This window comes from Oreochromis niloticus, linkage group LG23 (assembly GCF_001858045.2).
Source record: "Oreochromis niloticus isolate F11D_XX linkage group LG23, O_niloticus_UMD_NMBU, whole genome shotgun sequence".
NCBI classification, from domain to species: domain Eukaryota; kingdom Metazoa; phylum Chordata; class Actinopteri; order Cichliformes; family Cichlidae; genus Oreochromis; species Oreochromis niloticus.
The window spans coordinates 11,589,934-11,617,719 of NC_031986.2; the positions used below are offsets into that span (position 1 = coordinate 11,589,934).

General features: G+C 44.4%; 1 protein-coding gene across 3 annotated transcripts in view; it reads left to right on the plus strand.

Annotated features, from left to right (window-relative positions):
* Positions 1–13,096: 13,096 nt before the first annotated feature.
* Positions 13,097–27,786, plus strand: part of nrp2a (neuropilin 2a) — a 61,768-nt gene continuing 47,078 nt past the window's right edge. For 2 of the 3 annotated variants that reach the window (XM_025902938.1, XM_025902939.1), the window contains exons 1-3: positions 22,591–22,755; positions 22,918–22,921; positions 23,163–23,340. In XM_025902938.1, coding sequence (XP_025758723.1) covers positions 22,606–22,755; positions 22,918–22,921; positions 23,163–23,340 — 332 coding nt within the window. In that variant the 5' untranslated portion in view covers positions 22,591–22,605. Of the gene's footprint in view, positions 14,044–22,590; positions 22,756–22,917; positions 22,922–23,162; positions 23,341–27,786 lie in introns of those variants that run through there. The other variant, XM_005450063.4, reaches the window with a different exon arrangement.

Here is a 27,786-nt window from a genome sequence, read left to right on the forward strand (position 1 = left end):
TACAGGCACAGCAACTGTACCTTTTACCACTTAGCTGTTGATAACACCGTAGCATGGGATACAGTGGCAATGGGCTAGCTAACCCAGATTTCTTGTTCACTTTTGGTAGCTTACACTCGTTGTGGTGCAATGTTAGCATTCCTCTAAAATCAGCTTTGGGGTGTACTCACACTAGACATGGTTACTTTGTCTTTTGCTCCTGGGTCTCACTTGCAGACTAGTCACTTAAACTTCACTTTACTGGTCAGTTATGCTCAGGTACAGCACAGTCACCAGATCTGTTACTTATGATAGCTTTCGATATAAAAATTATTTTTTAGTAGCTAGGTATCATAGGCAGCATAAGTGCAGAGGCTGCTGTTCTTCTGGCGCTGACTTGGGCAGCATATGCCTACTGGGACATAACCAGTACATCTCAGTAAGCATTCCACTAGCATTGGAAAAACTATACGTGGTGCAGTTGCTGCGATAGCCTGACTCACTGATAAGAAAGGCAGTAAGAGTTGGGCATGGAAGTACTTTGCATTGAGAGCTACTTTTGCTGTGCCGTTATTCACAAGGGGTTCCTGCAGCACATAGCTCCACTGGTTTGATTTGGCAGATTTTTTTTATACCAGATACCCTTCCTGACAACACCCCAGGGGGAACTGTGTCTCCCCCAAGACTCAAACGAGGGATCATTCACTTGTTTGATAAATGTATTAACCTCTATGCCATGAAGCCGCTACGGCTAGCATTGCTGTTGTGCAACTATGCTCCACAGGCTGAAGTGCTTGAAACAACTAATGTTACACAAATACTGACGCTAACATAATGTAACTAATATTATAGCTTGCACTGATGTTAACAGACTACTCAGCAACCATCCTAACATTTCAAATCCTGTCAACAAAACATAATGTTAACATTTCAAAAACATCACTAGATCAGTTACTTAAAACCATTTGAGTAATTCAACTCTTCTTGGTACCGACCACTAAATTTCTGCTACTAAGTGAGTACTAGTGAGTATACTCTCAGTTTAGATGCCTAGCAGGCAGCTGATAAGGTTGATTTTTTAGTCTCTTTAGATCAGTCATTACAAACATCCTCTATAGCACAAAATGCTGTAGTTAATGTTCCTTAATCTAAGATAGTTGTCCACACTGTCAAACTCGGTGAAGGAAAGCTGAATAAGTACTGACATAAGCAAGCACTTAGACTAAGTTTGTTCTGATTTGCCACTCTTCTTTTTCTTTGAGTAGGTCAAGTTATCCAGCAGCTCATCATCAAACTGGGATTTTTGGGGAGTTTCTTGTATTGTTCGAATTCTCTCATACTCCAGACCTGCACGTCTACTTAGCGTTAGGGTAAGTTAGGCACATCCGGATCGGCTTTTCTGATTTGTTCAACCTGAGCTGACCAAAGACCCAGATTATGAAATATCCTGTTTTTACTGGTTCAGCAGCTTGAGAATGAGGATCAGGCTGCTGAACCAGTAAAAACAGGCTTCCCCAGTTCCAACGCCAATGTTAGCCAGAAGCCCTTGGAGAGATCTGTGTTTGCATGTGTGTTTTGTGATGTGTAGTAAAGTGAGGGACATTGATTAAACATTATTTGCATCCAGTGCTCCCAGACCAGTTAAAGGAATAAGGGAGAATGGATATCGATAATATTAAAGATAAACTGAGTTAATTTCTTTAGAAGATGTCTAACACTGAAGGACAAACAGATTGATTAAAATCGACAAGTGAAAGGAAAAACCAGCCTGAAGTGTATTTAAGGTATTGCATCACCACATGTTGTCGGAACAGCTAAATTGCCCTTTGACATCGATTCTACGTGTCTCACCGAGAGACATTCAAAAAGATATTCAGTTTTTTTGTGCTTTGATTGTGGAGGAGACTCTCCTGTCCCTCCGAGGTCTGGGAACATGATCGCAAACAGCACAGCAGACCTACCGACTCCCCTCGCTGCAGGGGTCAAGGGTTCAGTTTTTTCCTTTAATCTGTCACTGATCTGTATCTTGTTTGTCATGAAGGATGGAGACGACTTACTCGTATTCCACCCGATAAACTTGTTTGTTGTGTTTTGCCTTGTCAGACACAAATCATCATCTATCTTCGCTTTGGTCGAGGTTGGCTTCACCTGAGGTCAGGGCACACTTGATAACACCTTGATATCTCCTTCTTATTGGCTATCTAAATTACAACCTCCCGGGACCACCGTGGGGAGCTACACGAGCGCATACCAAACATACCGGTGTCACCCTTCCCTCGGTCCTTGCAGTGTGACTTGAAGCTCAGCCAAGCTTGATAAACACTGACAGTTGAAGCGAGGTATTTCCATGACTGACGGTTATTGACTCAGCGATATGGTGATTTGTTTCTGCGCTGCGGCGCAATTGATTAGCCATAAGGAAACTCAGGAGACGTTATTGGATTGCTATTCAGAAAGATTGAGTGTCAGTCTCCATCGGATTCCAAATCTCATCCATCTCCTTTTTTCACTCTCTGGGTTTCTCTCTTCAGAATATATTAGTCATTTTCAATAATAACAGCCCGATATGGAGGCGTCTCCTGTCCTCCATTTGATATTCTATATCCATGGCTAAATAATGATGGATCCACGGGCTTGTCTTGTTCACCTGTCACACTGTTCCTTCCTTCTCCATCTTTGCGTGTCAATGCCTCGCGGGTGCCTCGCCTGTCTCGCTTCCTTTCTGTCTGTCTGCTGCCTCCATGCTCTGAAATTAAGGAACCACTCCACAAACTTTACACCTGACGACCAGTTAACGTGTGAGAGGTGGACTTCCAGAAGTAGACTGTAAAATTACATTTCTGTCCCTACAGGTACACTCTACACATAGGTACGCCCTGGGGCCTCCAGGTAATTATGTCTACCTTTTCAAGGCCTACAAATGTACATATACTGTATCGCCCTAAGCAGCAAATGGTCCAGTTGCATTTTTAAGGGTGCACTTTTTATGTAAGTTAAATGAAAATGATGCATTTTGACAAGTTTTATTCTGTGTCTCTCTTGTGTACTGAGCACACAGTTGGTGCAGAGAATAGCAACGTTGCCTCACAGCAAGAAGGTTCTGGCTTAAATTGGACTCAAAGTACAAAGTCTGTGTAGTGTCTGTTGGCACGTCTGTGAGAAAAGGTACTTGTCTGGTGAATCCACAGCAAGTGAATGGGTATCATGTGTTCTGCCTGCATGGCTCTATTCAGGCACACTAGGCCTAAACCAAGGATTTCTAGTAGTGAGAACACGCCTGAAGCAGACTATTTTCTGCTATGTTACAGTGATTGAGCTGAAAAAGGCAAGACAGAAATTTGTCAGTCTTGAACCTAATATGTGGCTTGTATTACTTGTTGTTCATCAATCATCGTCATCCATCACTTTTTATTTACATGATCAGTGCAAACATCTGAAAGCTACTTTGCAAAATCAAGAATAACATACCGGCAAAATAACTTTAAAGGGCCGTAGTCTGCTGTTTTCTAACTGCATGTTTCCATTTTTTTTACATTGCAATACTTCCATTTGAAGTAAATTATTACTTTTCTAATACTGGGTTTTTATTCTGCCCCCCACTTTCTCCTCTGTCTTTTCTCCTATCCATGTAAGGCCAAACTGATTCTTAAGCCAACTTTCTTTCTGATTGCCTCTCACAAATCGAAGGTTTGACTAGCAAGTGGGTGGAGCTTCTGTGTCCACAGCCACAGCTGTGCGAAAGTTACCACATCAAGGCTATCTCCTCTCGTTGACATCATACAAGTCCAAACCCGAGTGTTTTTAGAGCAGTCTGAAGCTTTTGGTTCACAGCGATCAGTTCAACATATGCTAACCTCATTATTTGAAACATCGGTCCTGTTTAATATCAGGATTCACTAGCATTATATGTGGTGTAGAATAAATAAAAGCATTTTAACAAATCTGTGTGGACTGAAATAACATTATATCTATTAAGACAACAGTTTATAATCCATTGTGATCCATTAAATAAAGCTCTGGTTTCTCAGGCTTCTGCATTGGCTCGACCAGTGTGGTAATTTTCCCAAAGTGCTTGAACTTCCTGATTTTCTGTGGTTGCATTAATAACAGATCAGAATGATCCCCCTTAATACTTTTGACAAGATCACCAACACGCCTGGCTGAAATGGAGCCCCAAACCATGACACGGCCTCCACCTTGTTTTAAAGGTGGCTTACTAAACACAAAGACATGGAAATGGTCAGGTACAAGGACTGGACTGAAAATGAGTGAAAAAGCAGAAAAGGTCCAAAGAAAAACTTTCAGAACACTTTAAAAATGTACAAAAAAATCTGTCTGCTTGGCAACAAACTATAAAGAAATGTGGGATGGCTCGGGACTGTGCACAGTACTATAACTCGGGCCATAAACTGCATGTTTCCATCTTTTCATGATGGACAGCCAACCAAAAGAAATTTTACAAAAAGAAAGACATTTGTAGCAAATTTTACTACACAGCAGTGAAGATCCGAGAGTTTCCAAAATGACCGGATGCGCAAAGACATTTTAAGGGTTGGATGTGCACATACGGAGGCACATTATAGACATTTAGTGAAACAGTAAAGCTATAAAAAGATTGTCTGAGGGTTGATTATTTACATGAGTATAAATTGAGAAGGATGCCAAATGTGTGTTGTCTGTGGCACCGTCAACCAATGTTGGTTGATGCTTCCGACTTACATTAAAGCCACTTTAAAGGAACAAAAATGCCAGTTTTCACATGGCATGTCTTCCCTCTTTAGCCACTATTTCCCACAGCATCTAATCTCAAGGAGACAAAGCGAGAGTCCATATTGCATTCGCTGGTGAATATCAAGGTCAGTTGGTTTCCAAAGGATGCACAATGAAGCAAATGTCATTTAAGGGTTCGTGTGAGTGTGTGTCTGTGTGTGGGGTGAGGCAGGACATTCACTTACATGACTAACACAGATGTTACCTTTGTGGTCAGAAGGCTGTAAGTCAATTAGGTTTTGCTAATGGGGGCCAAGTGCTTAGCTGTCTCCAACACACACACTCACACAAACACACGCACGCACGATATTGATAAGATTACCATGGTAATGTGAATACATCAGGGTTAAACCACATTAAGGGAGACGCCTTTCTCGATGATCTTTGCCTTTTTTTTTAACTGTCAGCCATCTCAGCCTGAGTGCCCTCCTCTGCCTCCTCCTATGTTTGTTAACAGAACCTTTCTTCTTTCATGTCCCCCTCTTTCCTTCTGTCTTCATGCTGTTTCTCCCACAGCAGATGCATGGTAAATCCTCCTCCTTTGTGGCTCTTTACATCGCTAACTTCCTCTTCCCATCTGTCTCCCCAACTATTTTCCTCTCACTCTTTGTCTTTCTCCATTCAGCTGAGATGCTTGCATGACGGGGTTTTTTTTCTGCAGAAATGAACAAAATCCTTTATCTTTCAGATTTTCTTTTGTATTTACGTTCTTTATAACCTTTGTTTTTATCGACAAAGTAAAGGAGAAAGTCATGAATAAAATGAGGTTGATTGATGAATAAACAGCTTGTTATGGGCATAAAAAGATGGCATTATTTCAACAACTGATTAAAAAATAAGGGTCATTGTCATGAAGAGAATTCATTCATTCATTCATTCTTTTTTTTGCCATTTATCCAGGTTCGGGTGATGCTGGCAGTACACTAAGCAGACAAACCCAGACTTCCCTCTCTCCGGCCACCTCTTCCAGCCCTCCGAGGGGACATTCTCAAGCCAGCCGAGAGATATAACCCCTTCAGTGTTCCTGGGTCTGCCCTGGAGCTTCCTCCCGGTAGGACATGCCCAAAACACCTTTCCCGGGAGGCGTCCAGGAGGCACCCTAGTCAGCCGAACCACTTTCAATGGTTCCTTTCGATGTGGAGGAGAGGCAGCTCTACTCTGAGAATAAAAGCAATACAAATCATACTAATGCTGTATATGTAGCCAAACATGATATTTCCTTTATGCCATAGTACTTCATTGTTTTCTAAAATGTGGTAAATAACTGAACCACACTCTTAAATTGTTTGATGAGTTTCTTCAAAGTGGATGGACATCAAACGCTGCATTTTATTTTATCCCTACATACACTGTTCTCCTAATATACATCTTCAGTAATAATCAGTTTGACTCTGACCACTCAGTAACGTTTGGGGATTAAAAAACAGAAGTGCCAAAAGCTGCAGTTCTTCTAATGGCCACTTGAGGCAGGCTCCAAAAGCGAGTCAGGTGCCATAGACTCCCATATTAAAAAACCCAACCTTAGAGCAGAAAATAAACCTGTTTATAGCCCGGTACAAAAAATACAAAAACAGCTTCCTCCTCTATAAAAAATGTACAATGTACATATTTAACTAAAACTCACTGATTTTAATTTTGCTAAGGTTTAAAATGAGGGCATCCTGACACAGGCAGTGTCAGCAGTGGAGAGCTGCATGTTATTTTGCAATCTATTTACATCTAGCAGCATGTTCCTGGACAGAGCCCGGTAAATGCCCTGCATATGACTTATTTAGCCAGTTACAAATACAGCACAGATTACAGGTTTAAATAATGTTTACACCACCACCATCTAGGATTGATAAGTTGGGGTTGGTAGAGCTGCTCCGACTTTCTAAATTGGAAGTCCAACTTGAGGGGGCTTTGGTATTGGAATTCCAGACTAGAAACTTCAAACCATCAGGCATCATCTCCACTATTCCAGTTAGTGAACTGAATCTCACAACTCTCATAACTTTTAGAGTATTTTAATGCAATTATCTCACCTTTAATGTGGACTATTGTGGGCTACAGAGCATCCAAAAAGTTTCTCTCTTAGTTTTGTCGAGTGAAATTCTAATGCTTTATTCATTTTTAAATAGCACCAATTAGCAAATATGAACATCTGTGTGCTGCACTTTTGCTACTAAATTAGCTCCGTAACCTCTCAATTAAACACGCTCACTTCCGGCTCCAAAAAACCAAAACAACAAAACAGCACGATGACCCAAAATGCTGAAACCAGAAGCCAGCAGTTGTTCTAATGATTTCTATACATCCAACTTTTACATAAAGTCTGCACTTCCAGCTGAATGCTACAATAAGCATGAGGAAAATTAGAAAGTACCCCTGCAGGCTAATGCTTATTTGGTTTGTGCTCTAACCCTGCATTAAATGTGTTAACACTGAGGAAAATATGGATTAATGCCAATTTTAATCCTTTGAGGAAAACGAGCCATGCAGGGAAAGCAGCGCGTTGACTTTATCCACGGTATTAATGCACGCCATATAATCGATTGCCCGTGGATGATGTAATAACATAGTGTGTCTTCAGTCACAGTTAAAGCATGCATACATAATGACACAATCCTTCTCGTTCTGTTGTGCGTTGTGGTGGTACATAAAACTGCAGTTCTTTGCCGTGCAACACTTTTATCTCCCTCCTATGAAAAAAAAACCTCACTCTCTCTCTCATTAGGATGCACTTGTCCTCCAGTGTTTTCTCTCCCCAGTTTGTCGAGTGCTGTTCTTTCTCTCAGAGGCCAAGTGATAAAGGCCCCACAGAGTAAACAAGGCATGGAGAATGGCCTCTTGTCTTTTTTATTATTGTGTACTAATGCAGCGCTCATTCCTGCTGTGATGAAGCAGCGTTGGAGCCCACCTTGCGAGGGGCTGGGAAGCCGTCATACGCAGTCTCATACAGACTCGAGCTGTACGCAGGAAAGACAAACACTTAAACATGCCAATTTACATGCACACGGGAGTCCCTGTGTTTTTCCCCGATTTTTAATATCAGCTAGCTGAGAACACGCCCGGAAAGATTAGCCACAACACCTGCAGTAGCATTTTTAAGTAGCTGGATTCCAGTTTGTTATGGAATAAATATATATTCTTAGTACTTATTTTTCTGTTTATATTGTTTTATAGAGGCCAGTGTAGAAAAACGCCACTTTGAGTTATGTTAGGTGTGTGAAAGGTCACAGAGTACTGTCTAAGACAGAAAACTCTGCACACTTTGTGCAGGCTTGCAGAAGTGAAGCTAGATAGAGTGATAGAGTAATTTGAAAAATAAAAGACAACCACCCCACATGTCAGCTATTGTCTTGCAGCCTGGAAAATATGTGTAGTAACCCCCCCTCTTTATGTGTCTCTCTTTTTTTTCCTGGTCTCCAGACTAAAAAGAGGGGTGGGGGGCTTTTTGGAGGGAACGGGGTGGCGAAGGTCACTTTGATGTGACTATAAAGACACACAGCAGGCCAGTGGAAAGAGATGAAAGGGACGGAGCAGAAGTAAAATAGATCCTGGTGGAAAAGCAAAGGAGTAGGAGATGCATTTCTCTCTCCCTCTCTGTGTCTGATTTTTTTTCTTTCTCTGCAACATACAAAGGATAATGATGCTGTTTCATAAACAAGAGGTGACCAGGGAATAGAGCAGGCATCTTGCAATTAAAGCGAGCAAACAACAGTTTTTTGAACCAAGCTGACAGCAGCTATGAGGCAGTAGCTTCTGAGCGGTGGAGCCATCTTGCACACGAAGGAAGCGAAGCTCATATCTGAATCAAAGAAAAAAGACACCCTGCAACTTATTAAGCAGGTTGATACATTACCATTCATCAAAATAGGGCATTTGGCAACTGCTGATCAGCCACTGATTTATTTAGTGAGTGATTAATAAATTCTGCTTTATTTAAACAGACTGCGCTCGGAGATGCTTTTTGGATATGCCATAATTAAGCAAATGAGATCTGTCTAGATTGCTGTCATATGTGCAGGTTTTCTGTGTGGTGATCTTAATATCTTAATCATTTTAATGTATGCATAATCTAACGTCGAGTTTGTTTATATTTACAGCGTGTTCCTAAAGATTGCCTGGAGCTTGGATTTCTCACCCTCCTGGCTTCATGCAGTTGCCTGCCCCCATTAGGCTCAGATGTGTACTGCAAATGAATCATCCTGTACAGAGACAAGGTTTGGCTGGATATCCGCCCAGACTGCAGTCAGTGTTTTATTATTATTATTTCTCCTTCCTGAATGGGTGACAGACTGAGCTCAGCAATCACAAAATGCCAGATTAAGTTTATTACAGCTTAAATCAACGCCGGACAGAAACACCACCCCACCGAAGATCGTTAAAGCTGGTGCCTCTGGGGTTGTTTCCTTAAACTGAAAACGTCACATTCCAGTATAAATGTATTTAGCCGTTCCCTCTCTCTGTCTGTCTGTCTGCAGAAGCTGTTTGTGACTGCAGCTGAAAGTGTTTTGATGATTGAGCTGTTTCTGGTATTGAAGGTAGCACAGAAGCTCACATACACAGAGAGAGAGAGCGCGAGGGAGGAGGAGTGGTAAGACAGCAGACAGACACCAGATGTTTCCGTAAAAAAATTCAACCAGTCAGCAAGCAGAGCAGAGGCAAGATCTGCGGTACAGTAGCTCGAAGCATGTGTGTTATTACCTCAGCTGGGGCATGCCCGTACCTTGGGTGGCCCGACAGTGAGTCTAGTGCCTCCTGGTGAAACATGGGGACACCCAGCTCCGTGGAGAAATCAGGTCGGGAATGTGTTTCATGGGTTAGATTAGGATGTCTGTGTGTGTGTGCACAGATGAACTTTTTAGATAAAAATCAGCGACATTTTTAATGATCCCGGGGGAAATTGGGTCACTGTAGCAGCAAAGAATAGCATGAAGATAAAAATCCAGAATATGTAGATGATCAAAGAGAACCGATTCTGTTTCTCTCCCTGTTTTCTGTCACCCATGCAGTGCTGTAATGGTAGATGCTCATATTAGACAAAGTTTCCAATAAATAGGCCAGCACGTGTGCAAATAATCTCCGACTTCTTACTGCTCCAAACACTCTGTTTCAGACAGTTTTTTTTCTGCTCTGCATCTACGTGATGTCATTTGCCCCGCCCATGTGCTGGTGAAACCTTCTGTTTGCGAGTGGCAGCAAAACAGAAGAAAGCTGGCTTAAAGGGCCGAGACGGCAGATGAGTCGAGGAGCTGCACCAAGACAAGCGTGGGATAAAATGATCCTGACGAGTCTGAGAATAAAAATATGGAGCTGTTATTGGGTCGCGTCCCCTTTGAAGATGCAGCAGCCATTGGTTTACTCCAGTATCCTGTGTGTGGCTTTGTTTACATGTGTGCCTGTGAGTGCTCTTATCATTTTAGCCTCTTTGCGGTCCCCCAAAGAAATGCTGGACATCTCTGATACTGTGAGCTGAAGCGTCATCCCCATGAAGACCAAAAAGAGATCGCGAAAGTCCCTGTCGACTCTCCGCTCTTGATGTGCCTGTAACCCCGCCCACACACGCGCGCAAACACACACACTAAAGATGCTGATAGGGTCAAGTCGAGGCTATCTCTGGCTTATCTCCCACCGTCAGATCTAAAGCTGTCTGTCAGTGATGAAGAGAAGAAAGCTGAAGGCCTCGACCGGGATCACTCAGCCTCTCAAAGAATGCCCGACTTTCACAAAGCTTCCTCCTTGAATCCACAGCCAGCTGACTACGGTAAAAAACACTGATGGGAGCGAGAGAGTGTAGGAGAGGTGTTGCAAGAGAGAGAGAGGAGAGGTAGAGAGGTGTGCGTTTGTGTGTGATGGAGATGTGTGTGTGTGAGTGTATTTTGGGGGGGGGGTAGAAAAAAATGAGGGAGAGTTATCAGTCATGCCGTCAGTCTCCGGGGCGGGTTGTGATAAGAGAGGCAGCGGTTGGTATCTCTCTCTCTCTCTCACTCCCACATACACACATTATGTGAGAGAGAAAGGCCCTGTTGTGTTCCCTTCTACCGCCCATGAGTGAACACATCGCAGGTGTGCTGAGGTGAAGGCTCAGACTGCATGGCAGCCATTTGTCGACTGCATTTTGGGGCAGAGAGACGAGAGAGGGAATACAGATGGTGAGACCTGAGGGGGGCTTCTGTAGAAAAACGGGGTTCCCGTATTGCAGCAGCAGGTTAAGTGTTTTGTTGCAAGGCCTCTTTCACTGAGACACGTGACCTGTGGCTTTTTTTAAACAGAGGGGCATAGCGTGCAGCGTGCTTCCAGCGAGTATCGTTTTAGTCATTTTCAGCATTTCCTGAACGGTGTCTTCTTATAAATGTCTTCTTCGCTCTGCTCCACTGCATCTCCTTTTCTATATAAACAGACGATTTAGCCATGACTTAATGTTTCACCTACACAGGAACTCACAAGTCATCGAGACCGTAGTTTGATTGACAGGTGAGCTTGCAAGTGCTGTGCAGCATTAGCTTGTTGCCAGGAGTACCAATGCATAAGCAACCAAGAATCTGAGACTTCACTGTATCTCATGTATTCCCTTGTGGGTTAAATCCAAACACGTTGCATCCATAACATTCCCACTGTACTTCTCCCACAGTTCAGCTTCCATTAGCCATGTGCTGACCTGATATTTGGGGGGGGCTGAAGGGCGATGGTGGGAGGAGAGATGTTGACAAATGTTGGAGGGGGAGTATCAAATGACCCCTGGGGACGGGAGGGGGGGGGGGGCGGAGCAGAAAGTGACCCAGTGTTGCTTGAAGGTTTGGAAGTGCCTGTCTTCTCTCTCTTCCTTGTTATCTCTCTGAAAGGGTGATAGCGGAGGTTAAGCAAAGATCACTTCTGCTCTTTAAAGACTTTAGTCAATGCTTTGGCCTCAGATAACGCACACAACACGCATATAATCAAGTCCACGATACACTGAAAGCGTTCAGCAGTAGAGGTGGGCGGATCAATCCATTTATCGATGGCATCGATTCTATTACTGGTATTGGTATCAGATCGATATTAGCACGGCTGGATTGATACTTTTTTTTCTCTATCCTCTAAGTTCTGTATATAGCCCACTGAATTGTGTTATGTAATTTTTTTTAAATTTGGGGGAAATGAAAGAATATGTGTCAGGCATGCACGATGAAAAATGAAGGTATCGGTATCTGTAATACTGGTATTTTCTTGGCATCGATACCAAAATTTGCAGTAACAAAAGTTAATGTGGGCACAGACCCCCCACCCAACTGGAGGCTCAGATTAGCCAATCACAGTGACATCTGACAGCCGTCGTATCCTCAGGGCCAGAGGTGGGTTTTAAAATGACTGACAGGCAGTAAGAAAGCCGCAAGTCGATGGCGTCTTCTAAACCTGGGGGTGTGTAGCGGCGGGGGATTGACAGTTGACTGAGGTGACAGACAGACAGTGACACACAGACTTGTCATACAACCTTCTGTCAAGGGCATTGGGGGGCGGGGGGTCGTCTCTTGACATTGTTTACAGCTCACAACTTTGAGGTTGTGTGGAGAATAAAGAAAGAAGACGATGCTTGTAGAAGCTTTCTTTCTTCTCCTTAACGTTATAAAAGTGCACACACTCAGAGGTAAAAGCTCCTACAGAGCAGCAGTACAGTATCTTACATTGCCTCAGAGAGTTTGCTGTGACCTTTAGGAATGCACATTTCCAAAGAAAGATGCCAGCAAGGCTACATACTGTACCTCATTACACAGCCAGGCCTCAACCAGTCCATTACATTACACGGTAATACAAGCCATAGGCAGGGCACATGGGCTGGACGCTGGAGAGGCCTTTCTCAGCAGATTATTTTGGGCTCGGTACTGTGTCATTACACGGCCTCCCGCTCTGTATTTAGCCCTGTTGATTGCAGGGCTGAAATTGGGCAGGGCTGAGGTGGGTTCTCCCTCCACTGAGTCGAGGGCTTTGACATATAGGATCGGTCGTTCTTGTGCGTGTGTTTGTTTTGTGGCAAAAGTCGGCTGTGCAGCCACCCGCCTCACTAATCAGACACTCCCTTCTTTCTCACTCTCTCTGTGATATATTTTTAATCTTCATCTGCACTGGGGGTTTTTTTTAACAGCCCCAGGAGAAGCTGTGCTCCCCTGGGTTACCATGAGAATGTTTTTTTTTTTTTTTTTTATCTCGGTCTCATCTGTGGAAGAGTTAATATCTGTGCTACCTTTTGAAATAGGATGCATCTGTTTATGTATGTGTGAGTGAGAGAGAGAGGGAGAGAGGGAGAGCGTGCACCCCCCCCACCTCCTATAACCGGCGACCGACGGGAGGGGCGGAGCCGAGGCGCCGTGACTGGAACGCGATAGCTGCTCAGCTCAAAAGCGCGATCACTCACACACACACTGTGCACACACCTCACAGGCTGGACCCACGCTGCTGTCGGGGCAGAGCGCAGGCTTCACGGAGCCGTTACCAGAGAGAGGAGCGGACACAGCAGAGAGGAGAGGTGCTGCAGGAGGAGGCACGGCATGTTCGTTGTTTCTGAGGATCGAGAGCGCGCTGCTTTTCATTTATTTCATTACTTTTGTGCCTCGCTGAGAAGCAGCTTCGGACTGGGGTTTACGTGGCTTTGAGAGCTGTTACCGTTGGACTTTTTTTTTCTTCGGGTTTCTTATAAAGCTCCTATCGGAGAACCAGCCAAACCCCCGTGTGCGTAAAATCCGCGAGCGGGAGGACGCAGAGTTGTAGGGAGATACCGGGACAGGGAGAGTCCCCCTCATCGGTCAGAAGTTGGCGCACCCCGGACCCTGCTGTCCTGTCCGGACTCTGCGAAGCGCAGATATCGCCTGAAGCCTCCCAGCTGCGGAGCGCACGCAGCACTGATCAAGGAGTTTGTTGATTCACTGTGGGTTTTTTCTTCTTTTTTTTGGATGCGGTTTGGTGGCATCGCTCCGCTAAATGGACAGAGTTAAAAGGACAGCGCTTACAAAATATTCAGATTTTTCTCAATGACAAGTAGTTGGCGCACACTTTTGTCCACCAATGGTTTAATAGACACCGTGGGCTTTTTACTACAGCGGTTTAGTTTTCACTGCTGGTCCCGAACGGCTGTGGATTTTTCTTTTTTTTTTCTTTTGGAGGAACGGCAGCATTCCAATCCTGCAAGGTGGAAACATTAGATACTTAAAACTATCTACAAGTTTTTTTGTTTTGTTTTTTCGTTTTGTGTGTGATTCAACATGGATTTTGTGTTCTCGTTGGTTGGATTTTTAATGGCAGTGTGCCATGTGTCGTTAAGAGTCAGAGGACAAAACGGTGAGTTTTTTGGTTACTTCTTGATTTTGATGCGCTCGTGATCTGAGTCAGCCAAAACAGCCTAATTGACACTAAACGTTGCTCTAAATCACGGGACCGTATTTTTACTACAAGCATCACATTTCAGTATCATCTTCTCTTGGTCATTGTAATTGCTTTTATCCGTTTAAATTCATTTCCAGGTCTCCGTGTCCTATGTTTTAAATTATTTCAACACACAAACGCTCCCATGATAAAGCTGTTGATGTTTTATTCCTGCTAAATATGGCAAATACAGCAGTCTGCGGAGGAAAGACTCTGTATTTGTTTTGTTTTTTTAATGTTTAGCTCTTATGCACTTGTTTCATCAAAATCATACTAAACATTAAAAACTGAAAGACATGGATGCGTACATTAAATATTTAGAAAAACGGGAAGTGGAAATTGTTACGCTTAGAATAGTTTGACGTGAAGCGTGAATGTTAAATTTAAACACGATGTTTATCCAACCCGTTCTCATCAGTTGTTTTCCTTTGATTAATCATCTCTGGATATAAACTAACCGCACGCCTGATTAAAATGCTTTTGCGCACATCGTGATGAAAACGGCTAAAGCTGGGTGAAGAGCCTGCGTCTCACAGAGCCCGTGCGTAAAAGCGTACAAGCTTCAGTTGTGTTGACTAATAGGATCACTATCTTCATCAGCCGCCACGAGTCTCTCCTTCAGTATCTCCTCGTGCTCCTCCGGGTTGTCTGGGCAGGGTGAAGCCAAGGCTGAGAGCTCCAGGCGGCGTGGAGGCACACCGCCACCTCTGTGCGCCCTTAGCCGTCTAAAAGAAAAAAGAAAACAGCAACTAGGAAGATAAGGAGCAGCATAATAGGAGCCAGTTGGTATGGATTTAGAGCCTTGCTTTAAGGCACTTAAGTAGTTTACTGTTCAAACAGAAACGGCACTGTGGTATAGCTTAACCACATGAGTCCTTTGGTTTTCTTCAAAAAAGAGGGGGGGGGATCATTTTCAGGTTTCACCATGTGGCATAAAAATCAGGGTGATCGCGATGCGTTCGATCGCCGGCAAATAAATGAGTGGATTACAAATTCACGCGTGCCGTTTCTTTACGCGGACAGAAATTGTGACAAATTTGAAGCTGCTGCCGGTGGTTGTTGGTGGTGGTGAGCAAGGCTTGTCTTACCATACAGAGAAGTGACGCCACTGGTGGGATGACACATGGCCTCACGCTCGGCTCACTCGTTCCTGTCTCAGATTGTTGACGCATTTACGGTGGCACACTTTTTCATATTTATGTGCGTTTTTCTTCGCCGCTGTGTTGATCAGGTGGCATTTTGCTAAAAAAAACAAAAACAAAATTGCTTTATGTCTTTCTTTCGCGTGTCTGTGATTCTCAGTCTTGGCTTTTTACTTATTAATCATCATGCGCTGTAGTAAGATGTACATTTTATGCGATCTGCATAAGTAGTCTACTGGGAATAGGCGGGCTGGGGAGCTGTTCATGAGCTCATCATGACTGCTCAGCCTTTACAACACCACCCGCTGGCGTGCCTCAAAACAAAGCCGAGCTCTCTCTTCACTTCATGTGGACCTATCATCTTTTTTAAAAGCTACTTCTTTTAAATAGGACAGCTATCTCAGCCATCCCTCTGAATGTGTGTGTGCGAGTGTGTTTTTCACTGGCTGCGCATGTACCCATTGATCAGAGACAGATGTGGGCCTCTTGGCAGTCATCAGGCAGGCAAGAAGCTGGATCCCCCCCTATTCTCTCTCTCTCTCCCTGCCAAGACACTGCACCACATGTCCCTGCCTCTGTACTCCCCTCAAGAGCCACATTACACACAGATGCCAGAGGAAAGAGAGACTGACAGATAACAGAACAGAGACAGAACAGGGAGAAAGCGAGAGCAGCATAAACAGAGAGACAGGGGGAGTTGGAGAAAGACGGTGACTCCAGAGTTTAAGAAAGCACAGAAGAGTGACCGAGCGATAGCACGAAGGCAACAAAGGGGAGGAACGCTCGGAAACCAGATCAGCTGAGTGGATTCCGCATCAAACGGCAGTGGAGGAAAAGGGCGACATCAAAGTGTGCAGGGGTCAAGAGTTAGATCGCATCGAGGGTTCATGAAGGGACAGCGTCACGTAAAGTGGGATAAAGCCCCAGCCACAGGGGTGAAAATACTATAGCAGAGATCCTCTTGTGAACGTTAAGCACACAGAGTCACGTTAAAGTGTTTCATTTTCTAAAGAGTTGCTGTTTTGTGATGACAGAGTCCATCTGTGCTTCGGCAACTTGATACATTTGCAGCAGCAAAAGGTTTCCCCTAAAATGTAATGTTATGGAACGAGCAGATGCACGCCTGAGGCATCCCAGCCAGGAAACTCTTTTAAGTGTAAAAATCCTACGAGGTGCCAGGGTAAATGATCCACTAAAGATGCTCAGCACTTGGACAGGTCACGCTGTGGACTTCTGCTTTTTGTTTTTTTTTGCCGGTGGCACCTTCATCCTCATTAGAAAGCACCATTTTTTGTGTGTGTGTCTTCCTCAGGCTCTTTGCTGCAATATTTCTGCACGAAGAAGAGAGACTTGCATTCCACTTGTCCTGTAATCACAATAGTTTGACTCGCTGACATGTGCATTAATTACTCCTTACCACATGCATTAATATTCAAGCCATTAAGCAGCTCATTTGCATGTTTATTGAGCGGGCGGCTGTGCATCCTCTCCATTTATGGTATTGACTTCTTTAGGAGTTGGATTTCTATTATTTAATAATATCAGCTCCAGGCTGAAAAGAACTTAGTAAATTTTATCATCTTACATCATGTTTTTTTCTTTTCTCCCCCTTCACCCCTTTGCCTCTTTTCTTCTCCTCTCGTCTAGGATCCTTTGCATTTCTCTGTATTTTAATCTGGCCTGCCTCAGAGGTATCATCTGCGAAAAAAAACAAGGTCACCTCTCTTAGCATTCATAGCCAAAGACAAACCGAGCAGCCCGTTCAATACCAGTCAGGTATGAGAGTCACAGGCTCACACAAAGCCCTCGAACAGCTCACCACACTCAGGGTGAAATTAAATACAAGACCCCCATAAATAAAACAGAGCTGGGTCTTTTCAGTCTGTCGCATTAGCTGCACATGGGGGGGATCTTAACGGGCGCTCGGGGACTGGGTTTTTAGGTAGGGAGCCATAGGGGGTCAGCTTTGTCAAGAGGCAGGGTGTTTTAGAATCTACTGCAATTCAAACCGCAGGTTTTTAAAAAAAGGAAGCAGTTCAGGCGTGTGAATTTAAAGAGAAGAAACTGCTTTTTTTGTAAGAAGTGCAATTCACAGAAAAAGAGGTTACTTCTGTTTTTTTCTTCTTCCTTTTTTTTAAGCAGTCAGTTCCACTGCAAGGTAACACTCTGCAAGGTGGGGGGTAGAGGGGGCTAACAAATCACCAAGACTCCTGCAGCAAAGCTCAATTCTTCACAGCTTCCCCTTGCTGATGCAGGCTCGGCTTGTTCCACCTTAGACGGGGAAAATCTTTTGTGAAAAGTGCTTCGGTGGTGCAGGTTTGACACTGGCGCGCAGAGCCGAGGGGGTGCACCGGTGGGGGGAGAAGGAGACATGATACAGTAGCCAGGTAGCATTTAGGATTAGGCCCACACCATTACCCCCCCCCCCCCCCCCCCACCACCACCACCTCCTGCTGAAGGCACCAGTGACCATCTGTTTACTCCATTGATCCATTGATCCATTGATCAGGATGGCCAGCGCTGTGCATTTAGCTGATTAGCGTGGGGCACTTATCCCATTAGGGAGGGAGGAGTAGAGAAGGAGAAAGAAAAGGGAGGCAAAGAGGATTTGGGGATATTATCTGCTTTTGATGTGGCTTTTGTTAGTTCTTAAAAGAAATAATCCCCCTTTAAACACAGTTAACAGTGTTTAACAAAAAAGCCATTGTCAGCGACTGTTGCGTTTCTTGGAGCCGACTGTTATTTGCTTTTGGTCGAGTTTCACAAGCTCAAATCCACCTAAGCATCAGTGCATGCTAGTGACCACTGAAATCAGGCTCAGCTTTCAGCGGAACGCCCTCGTTTAGCTACTATTTGATTTTAGATGTAAATTAGACACTGCGTTGTGTCAGTGAGGGGAGAAATTTCTATGCTTGTTTTATGTTCACAAGCACAGACACAGACCCACTGACAGGAACAAGAAAATGTTATGGGCGTCCAATCAGAATGCAGGGAATGAATAAAGGCATTAAACTGTAATCCTCAGGTTTATTTCTACAGACTCCTCAATCTGAAAGGAAACGACGACAAGAATAGAACATAAAAAAGTGAAATGAGTCTCAAATGTCTTTCTGAAATAAAGTTATTGGTTAATTAAACTAATATGAACGTGGAATAAGAAATAAAGAACCAGCTGGATGATAGAAGTGCAACAGTTTTTGTCTCATTATTTTTATATTTCTGGTCTATTAACAATCTTGCTGTTTCCTTGCATGCATACATCTGTACACTTTACCTGCATCACATCCATGGCCAGTTTGGACTCACCAATTAGCCTAACATGTGTCTTTTGACTGAAGGGGGAAGTTGGAGTACCCGGCGAGAGAAAGCATGAGTCTCTCTCTCTTAACGCTTTTATTTTGAATACACATTTGTTTATTAGCGTTTAGTTTTATTTCCACACCACATATATATATTTATATATTCATTTACTGACTTGTGAAACTATAATATGTCAACAAGAAACATTTGAAACCAGCATATTGACTAAACTCCACCATCTATGACTGGGTGGGCCACGCTCCCTGCTGCTGAGGCGCACACTGGTCTTAAAGCGGGTCCCCACCTCTTCATCTCCCTCCCTCCTTTGGCCCAGCCTAGTGTCGAATGGGTGAGATTAAAAGCAGCCAGAGAGACAACCCCATGCTCTTCTCTGAATGTCTGAATGGATGAGTGCTGCCCACTCACTCCCCTCGTATTCCCTCACTCTGGGTGATAGCACTTTTTAATTAAGGTGGGGAAGCGGGGAGGGAGCAGGCGCAAGGGACGGGACGAGAGACACTAGGAATGATGGAGGGATTTATCAGCGCCTCTCCTCGCACTCGCGGCTTATCCCAGAGCGTGACGCCGTGCCTCCCCGATAAGGCAGCTAATAGAAATAAGAGCGGCGGGACGTGCAGCCGAACTCACACACGCTGCAGAAACCTGAGCTAAGACATGCAGACATATGCACATTTTCTCAGATAATGAAGATAAAGGCACTCGCATTGGGTGCGAAGACATCTCAGGAGCGACTAAAAAAGAAATGTGCGCACACACAAACACACACTCACACCAAAGTCATTAATTCATTTCATTGATACAGTCGGCGCTGTGCTTTATGTCTTTTGGATTTCACTTCCATCCACTCAAAACGCAGCTCTGCAAACATACTCTTAAGACTCACACGCACATAAAAGTGGCATTGTTCATTGTAATAGGGCCTTGGTCCATGCATGGTAGGGACATATGCAGCACTTTGTGTGTGAGTGTTTGTGTGCAGACAGATGGGCTGCTCTAGTAGAAGAGACAGTGTAATTCATGGAGCTCGCTGGCAGCTCCTGAGTGCTTCCCCTCTGTTACTCATCCAGCACCACAAGTTCTGTTCACACCCAAACATTCTGCTTCAAAGTGAAACACACACACACATTTGTACCATATATGCATCCTCATAATGGTGAGCTATTCAAAAAATTAGGAGAGAATACACACACATCTGTCACTTTCCTTCTTCTATTTTGGTTTTTTCTGTGTGTGTGTGTGTGTGTGAGGTGACTGACAGAGGTTTCCCCCTGGGGGTCAGCATCTGCAGGATAGCACCGGATAGCAGGCATGTCTTAATGAGGCTCGTCAGGCTCTTTTGCGCTGCATGCACGCACGCGCTCCTTTGCTCCACCTTTTCTCTCTCCTCCTCGGCTGCCTGTATTTTTTTTCCCTTCCTCATCACCTTTTGTCGCCTCCTCCCTCTCCCCGCGCGCCTGTCACTCCTCTCCCTCGCTCTTCCCACCTATGTGCTCACCACCGCCCATCATGAATCAACCCAGCCTGCCGCCTTCACCCCCCCTCCGATCAATCTTTCCCCTTCTTTCTCAATCCGTGTTTTATCCATCGCCTCGCCATCAATCCTCCACCCTTCCTCACATCCCTCTGCTCTTCTTCATCCTCTTTCTTCACCCTCATCCTCTCTGTCACATCTCCCATTTTCCTTTCCTACTGTAATCCTTTCACCCCTCCTTCTCTTCCCACTCGTTCTGTCATTTCTCCTGCATCCCTCCTCTTCATCCTCCTTTGGAGGCCACTGAATGGGCAGCTCAGGGAAAAAAAGTGTTGAGGCTGCAGGATTCTCCCCAAACGACTTAATCTGCCGAGGCTCTGCGCGCTGATAGCCTCCTGCACACCGTCCCCTCCATGGGCTTCCCAACAATGACTGTCTGTCTGTACAGCCGCGGCAGATAAAGAGATGTCTGTGCATGTGTGTGTCTATGTGTGTGTGTGTCTCGGTCTTTCTGTCTGTCTTTGTCATTCTTTCCTATCCCTGCTATCTTTTTGAAAAATTTCAGTTAGTGATTTTTTTCCTCCCTCCTGTGATTGACAGGCCCTCTGTGTGTTTTTGGAAGTGAATGTGTGTGTGTGTGTGTGTGGGTGGTCCTTTGAACATTGTGCAGTGGCTCTCTGTGTTTCCGTGTGTTTATACGTGCACCTAAACGCGTGGGCATGCGTTAAAGCATGTATTCATGCGTGCACTTATGGCTAAAATTGCGTGTGTGATGTGTATATTTGTGCAGTAGCTTGTATCTGTGCGTACGCATGTGGGCGGCTGGAGTCATGCACTCCCATGAAATCACCGGCAGCTCTGTGTGTGTGCGTGTGCCTGATGTGAGCGTGGGCGTTGCTCCTCTCCAGTAACAAAGTAAGGAAGCCATCGCAGCTCTATCAAATGTCAGAGAATCTTAAGTGTGCCTTTTAAGCACAATAGGCGGTGGAAATGTCAACACTTGAAGGGTCTATTACACTTCAAGCCTTTGGTGCTGTTTTTTTTCCTCTTCTTCTTTCCTTCTGTTTCCTTTATTGGTGCTTTCACAGAAATTTGAAAGAAACAGGCAAAAATATCAACCCATTTATGTCAATAATGGATTCATTCCAGTAGCTGAGTGGTTAAGGCCAACGTTTGATGACACGTTGTTAATGCCATATGATTCATGTTCCTGTCTCAGTTCCTTTCCTTCCTCATATGTATTCCTACGGACGTCCGCTACTGTAGTGAAACAGGATTTGTCTGTTGTTGTGTTCAAAATCATGTTGGTTATTAAAGATCTCACTGGAGGATCAGCAAACATAAGCTAAACAAGCGATTGCCAAACAGGGATACAGTTAGCCCAGAGTGTACTTCAGGTCCAACCAAAGTCCTTCTAGAAGAATTATCTAAATTAACTTTCACCAGGACAAAAAAACTAAATGGAAAGAATCAGTCAAATCTTAAAGAAACGCTTAACAAGTGATGACTTTGCCCTAAAATACATTTTTAAAGAGTCTATCCTAGTCTATTTTTTTTCTATCCCTTGGAAGATATACTTCTGCGGTTCTTCCAAAGATTTCAATTTAGGATTCTTTGTCTCTTTTCACTATCTGAACGTCTCTCTTTGATTATGTCTTTGGTGCTTCCCTCCATAACCAGCAGGCACATGGAAAGATTAGCTCAACTAATAAGAAAATCCAAAAAGAACAAGAATTGAACCGACCCAAGCAATAACTTCTTAAAATAATGGCTAACTGGTAAAAGTCAACACAGAAAATAGATAAGTAAATATGAAAGAGTATGGTTAGAAGTAAAAGCAAAAAAGAAGTTAAATAAAAGTAAAATCTATGCACAAAGTGTTACAATAGGAAGTTAAAACAACGGATAAAAACTTAGAAGTTGTTAGCTAAAAGTATGGTGAAAAGCTAAAGTTGTTAGCTAGCACTATGCTATCCAAACAGAATTTTAAAAGATTTAACAGGTAAAATTGATCAATAATCATAAAATAAAACATTAGAACCATTGTGGATGAAAGCAGTTTGGATTAATCTTAGAGCTGCGGTTGTACATCAAATGAAAAAGGTTGGGACCATCTGAGCTAAGCTAGCTCCTGCTGTTGTCATGGCGCCCCTGTTTTTTTTTTTCTCTAAAATTGATAATATCTCAAATCTGTTGCAGAGTAAGATTAATAAAGAACCAATATGCACAAGGCTGCCGGGCTTTGTGCGTGCATGTGTGCAGAATACTCATATATGTTTCTTTTGTATGTGCATGTGAGTTTATGTGTTTAGCATGTTTGTGGGAGATAACGGAGAGAGCGAGAGCCGCTGTGGCTCACGGGGCGAAATCAGAGAATGGGGTCTTTTGTTGGCGCGTTAGCTTCTCATTACAGAGTAGGGGTGAACCCCAGAACCCAGCTAGACAGGCCGTCTGCGTGTCACTTCCTGTCTAAGCCTGCAGAGCTACGCTACTGGCAAGCTATTGTTCCTGGGAGAGCATGATAGGATCAGGGAATGTGTCCTAATGTTTGCAGATTGGCTTGCAGGAGCAACAATTACACTTGGAGAACGCTCCCTATGGGGGAGTAGGGAGATAAGAGCCTGGGTGTGGAAGAGGGTGAAAAAGGCTCGGTGTGTTTCTCTGTGTGTGTGCGCGCGTTCACCAAATGCAACAGTAATGATCTTTTATTGTTTTAATAGCTTGCCCATGTGGCGCTGCTTGCATTGAGAATCCACAATGGAGAAGTTTTTCCAATTTCCTCCTAACTGACAGCCTAAATTGCTTTCTTTTGTTTTACTGTTCATTTGTTGCTCATCACATCTTCATATAGAGAAGCAAGGTAAATGAAGGGGCGCCCACTGAGATGCTGCACTGGGGGAGCGCATCATTTCCTCAAGCTTTTTTATTTATTTATTATTTTCCAATGCTTTAAATGAGTCTGCCCTGCAAATGTAGAAATGCATCAAAGTTATGTTTAAAATAAAAACATGGATAAAACATTTTTAACCGCTCCTCTTCTCCTGCTTTATAGTCAGTACCTCCCAGCACCTTCTAAACTCGCCTTTCTGTCTCTTACACAGCGCCGGAGTGCGGAGGTCTGCTAGATGCCAGCGAGGCCGGTTATATCACCTCCCCTGGTTATCCTCTGGAGTACCCCCCACACCAGAACTGCCACTGGATCATCACGGCGCCGGAGCCCTCGCAGCGCATCGTCCTCAACTTCAACCCTCACTTTGAGATCGAGAGGCTCGACTGCAAGTAAGACGGGAAGGCGGGGGGGAAGGAGCTGGATTCGGGTCATAATGGTGCAGTCCATAAAACCCACTCTTTTCTGTCAGGGGAAAATTGGCTTCACCAGTAAGATGGTGTGCTATTATTCTGGCTGAATAATGATTCATGTTGACACGTTCATTCGTATGCTGCGAAAGCATCCGTATCTCAAATAAGTAATTTCCAGTTGAGGCGTGCAGATTTTTACATACTGTTATAATTCAGTGCCGGGTGGTTTGGCCCAATTCCAGGCTGTTGAAACGTAATCCACATTTTGACCACAACAGGTCAATCGGAAAGGAAATTTTAATTGCAGATTGCAGGCTTCCTGTGAATAGCAGACCATTAGGTAGACTCTGGTTTTCTTTTTATATTTTCTGACATAATTATTTATTCAGAAAATGGAAAGCACATAAGCTCCACGTAGAAGAACATAACCATTAAACTTATTTTGTCCTGGATGCTAGTCACCTTCTCCCGGGCAGTTATGGGGGTTAAATTCCTTGCTCAAGGGTATATCAGCTGCAATATCAACCCTCTGTGTTTTAAAGGACAGGAAACGCTGCTCATTTCCACATCCCAAGGTTTCTGCTTCTTTCACACACTCTTGAATACAGACGAGGAAAAACAGGTCGCAATAAAACAATAAAAACCCAAATGGAAAGAATGATTCAGATAGTTTAATAATACGTTCCTGTGTTATTTCCGCTGGTTAAGCTAAAAAAAAAATGCGCTGTCAGCCAGGATGTATTTGTGTTTTATCCTGCTAAGAACCATACAAGGGGAGGTTTTTAACCTTCTGAAGAACAGCAGACTAGTGGGGAAGATTTTTTGACAGATGTAAAAATTTGAAATTTACTTTTGAAGGCATCAGCCAGCATTACCCAGACTATAAAGCTCTAATCCCCCCTCCATCTGATAATCAAATGCCAAGCAACATTTGGAAGTCGGCGTCTGCTTTTGGGCAGTAAAGACAGAATGATAAGATAGGATGTAAGAAAATGAATCATGATGTATTTTGAAGTCAGAGATTGGAGGGTGGGCCAAGAGAGAGAATAAACAGGGGAGGCTTTAAGAAGTAATAGAAGGGAATGAGACCCAGCTGTTTATCTGGATATGAGCGAGTTGGTCAGTTTCCTTTCTCAGAGACATAAATAATCCAAATCATATGGTCTTCTATTGTCTTTGACCTCAGAGGAAGACGCTAGTGGGAGGGTGGAAAAAGCTCCCAGTCTCTACTGTTTAATCCAGTTTTATATACAACCAATTTTGGTCAAACGATGAGTCCATTTGGTCAGTTTATCAGTGCACTTTCTCTCTCTTCTCCACTCTGTAAATTGAAGAATTAATAATGGTTTTTTTGCTTTTTTTTTGTGTGCATTGTTTGTCTACAAAGTGCTCTGTCTGGCCGAGGGAGGGGAAGAAAAACCAAACCAAAATAAAAAAAAAACAACAACTTTGCTTTCATGAGCGCATGAATGGCCGCTTTGGTTGGAAAAGGTTTTGTAATATTTGCCGGGTTCTTTTCGCACGGTAGCGCCGCGACGGCATTGAACTTGAAATGTTATTTTGATGTCGCCGCCTTTGTGTCTCCAGGTTTCCGTCGTGTTTTTTTGTTGCGTAATTATCTTTTTCTTTTTGCGCTAAAGCGCCTCTACCGCTTTGACACCAGCATCGCTGTGTCGGCAATGTGGCGTGCCCGCACTTCCTGCTGGACTGGTAGAAATAGAGAGAGGGAGAGAAAGAGGGAGGGAGGGATGCCTCAGCTGTTGATAAGCAGTGTGTCAGGCAGTTTCTCACAGCCCAAGGCATGCAGGGCAGGAGGAGGCTGAGGGAGGAGGAAGAGAAACTGAAATACCCCCTTCTTCTACTTCTTCTTTTTTTTCCCTTTGGTACAGACAGTCTTATTGGGATGGGGTTTTTTTTAACGTTTTTATTTTTTAACACATGCCTGAAGGGGACAAGGCCTCGGCGTGCCCTCTAACACACACTCCCACTCAGTCTCCCTTCATCCTGTATGTATGAGTGTGTGAGTGTGAGTGGGCGTTTACGAGTGAGTAACTGTGCAAGCACGTTTTGCAAGTTTGTACGGTTAGCATCCCTCTCTATCCATCACACCTCTGGTGACCGCCCCCCCCCCCAGTTTGGAAAGAAATAGGGAATAATGCCAACATGTTTTTATGCATCACCTTTAACACCAGTGTGCCCTTCTGTGTTTTGTAGAGAACCCTTTAAGGCACAGAAAACAGCAAAATAGGGCTTGATATTCCTCCTCTCTCCATCCCGTGTTATGCTTTTCTTTTTTTTTCTTTTTTACACGGATTGATCCAGGCCCTGTAGCGCTGTTACGGGTTGCTTCCTTTTCTTGCCTGTATGATTAGGCATGGCGGTGTGAGAGAGTGAGCAGAGAGGAGATTTTTGCATGTTTTCACGGTCCTCTCTGCGAGGTTAGGGCAAGGGGAGCCAGAGGGCTTTCCAGGAGGAGGGAAGGGCTCGGTATCTCGGCCGGGGCTGAAAATCTGCGTGACAGGTAGGATTACAGAGATGGCAGAGCAGAAAACCGGAGCGGTGTTACCTGAAAGGCGCAGGGCTGTGGTGTCTGGACTGCTGATCGTGGAAGCACGCAGGAAACGGGGGAAAAATGGTCACATGAAAGGCTGAACATATGTTTTTGGATATGCTCATAAAGCACACATGCACGTGCGCTCTTAAGCACGCAACCTGTCGGTGTAAAAGTGCTCATCAGCCATCACCTCACCACCCCCACCCCATACCAAGGCACTTTAGGCCTTTATAAAACTGAGAAAAGTGCTCGGTCAGCTCAGGCAAGGCTTCTGAACGCTAATATCCCCTGCCAGCTGGTGATTTTCCCTCGGCGGGTTCAAACAGTCAGTACTCGTGCGATGTAACGAAGCCAAACAGCGGCTCGACTGCAGCAATCAAATCGTGAGCCTTATGCAGGCGCTCCATGTCTGAGGTGGCACTTTAATTCAGGATTTCATTTCAGGGGGAGTCCGGCCATGTGCCAAATAGCTCTTACCTCCAGGCTGCCAGCCGATTGATGCGAACTAAATGTAATAAAGGCTAGATGAAATATCAGGCCCATATCTCTAATGCAATCTGCCATCACCAAGCCCCAGGATGCTACCTAGTGATATACCAGGAGTCGAGGAAGGGGAGTGAGAGAGAGAGTTGCTCTTCAGCTCTCTTTCTCGACGTCTCCCTCCTCCGATTTTTTCCTTCACTCCATCTCTCCCTTTGTTCTTCCTCTCTCCCTCTCGCTCCCGCCCAAGGAGGTGTTTTATTTTTATGCACTTGAATTAAACATTGAAACGGGTGGGTGCACGCACACACACAGACACACACACAGACACAAAAACACTCATTCAAGAAGATCCATTTCTTGCACTTTTTCCTGGGTTTTATTTTCTCACTTTTATTTGGTTATTTGTTATTGAATGCAGTCTGCCTGAGGTGGAAAGATTTTATTATATAACTTTATAACTCTTCAGACACACAGCTAGACACCCCCCACCACCATCCCCACCCCCCGGGGCTTGTGACATGTCTGGCCACAGCGAGAAGTGTCACCAACACACGGACCAGCTCTGTGTTTCTATGCGTGATATCACCTCTTTGCTAGAGCTCGGGGAGGGGTGGGATCAATGTCTGTATTCCGCTTGTAATGGGAAAATCTATAAATGATCAGCAATAGCCAGAGGGGAAGGAAAGTAAAGAAGGCGCAAAAAGGGAAAGGGAAGGATGATGGCTGAGGATGAAAGGAAGGACAGACGAGCTCCCAGAGGTCACTGCCATAGCAGGAAGTTGTTCCAGGATCATATCTGTCAATATCTGGCACTTGGCCTGCAGTTAGGACACAATCATGGTCATCAGCGTCCAGCAGTCAACACAGCTGCCGGGATTTAATGATGATATAATGGCTAACTGGTACAATTAACCGTAAAAACCCAGCATGTGATTAGGATAGCCCGGTGCAGCTGCAGCACTGTTGTCTCTGTATTCATCTGTCACAAATGTAATCAGAGTTGATGAACTACGCCGCGGCGTGAGGAAAGCACAGTGGCCAACATGCTTCGATAGAGGTGAAGCGCGTCCAGCGAGAGTCAGCAGGGTCACGGCTTCAGTGCAGACAGCGTTTATAGTTTGATGCTTCCGATCGATGCTGCACTAGAAGGTCTGGGGCTGAGCCTAGACAGTCTGTGGTCAGTGGTTTGGCCCGAGTCATCTGTAAGCATGAACTCGTGATGGACAGCAAGGGGGAGGGCGGCGAGGCATGACGAGATGAGAAGGAGAAGTGCTGTTTGTGTTTTGGAGGGGGCTAGATTGAAGATGGCAGGCCCCCGCGGATCTGCTGGGATTTCGCTCCCAGCATCTAGTTAATATTTCAGAGGCACTTATGGCTTATTAGAGTCC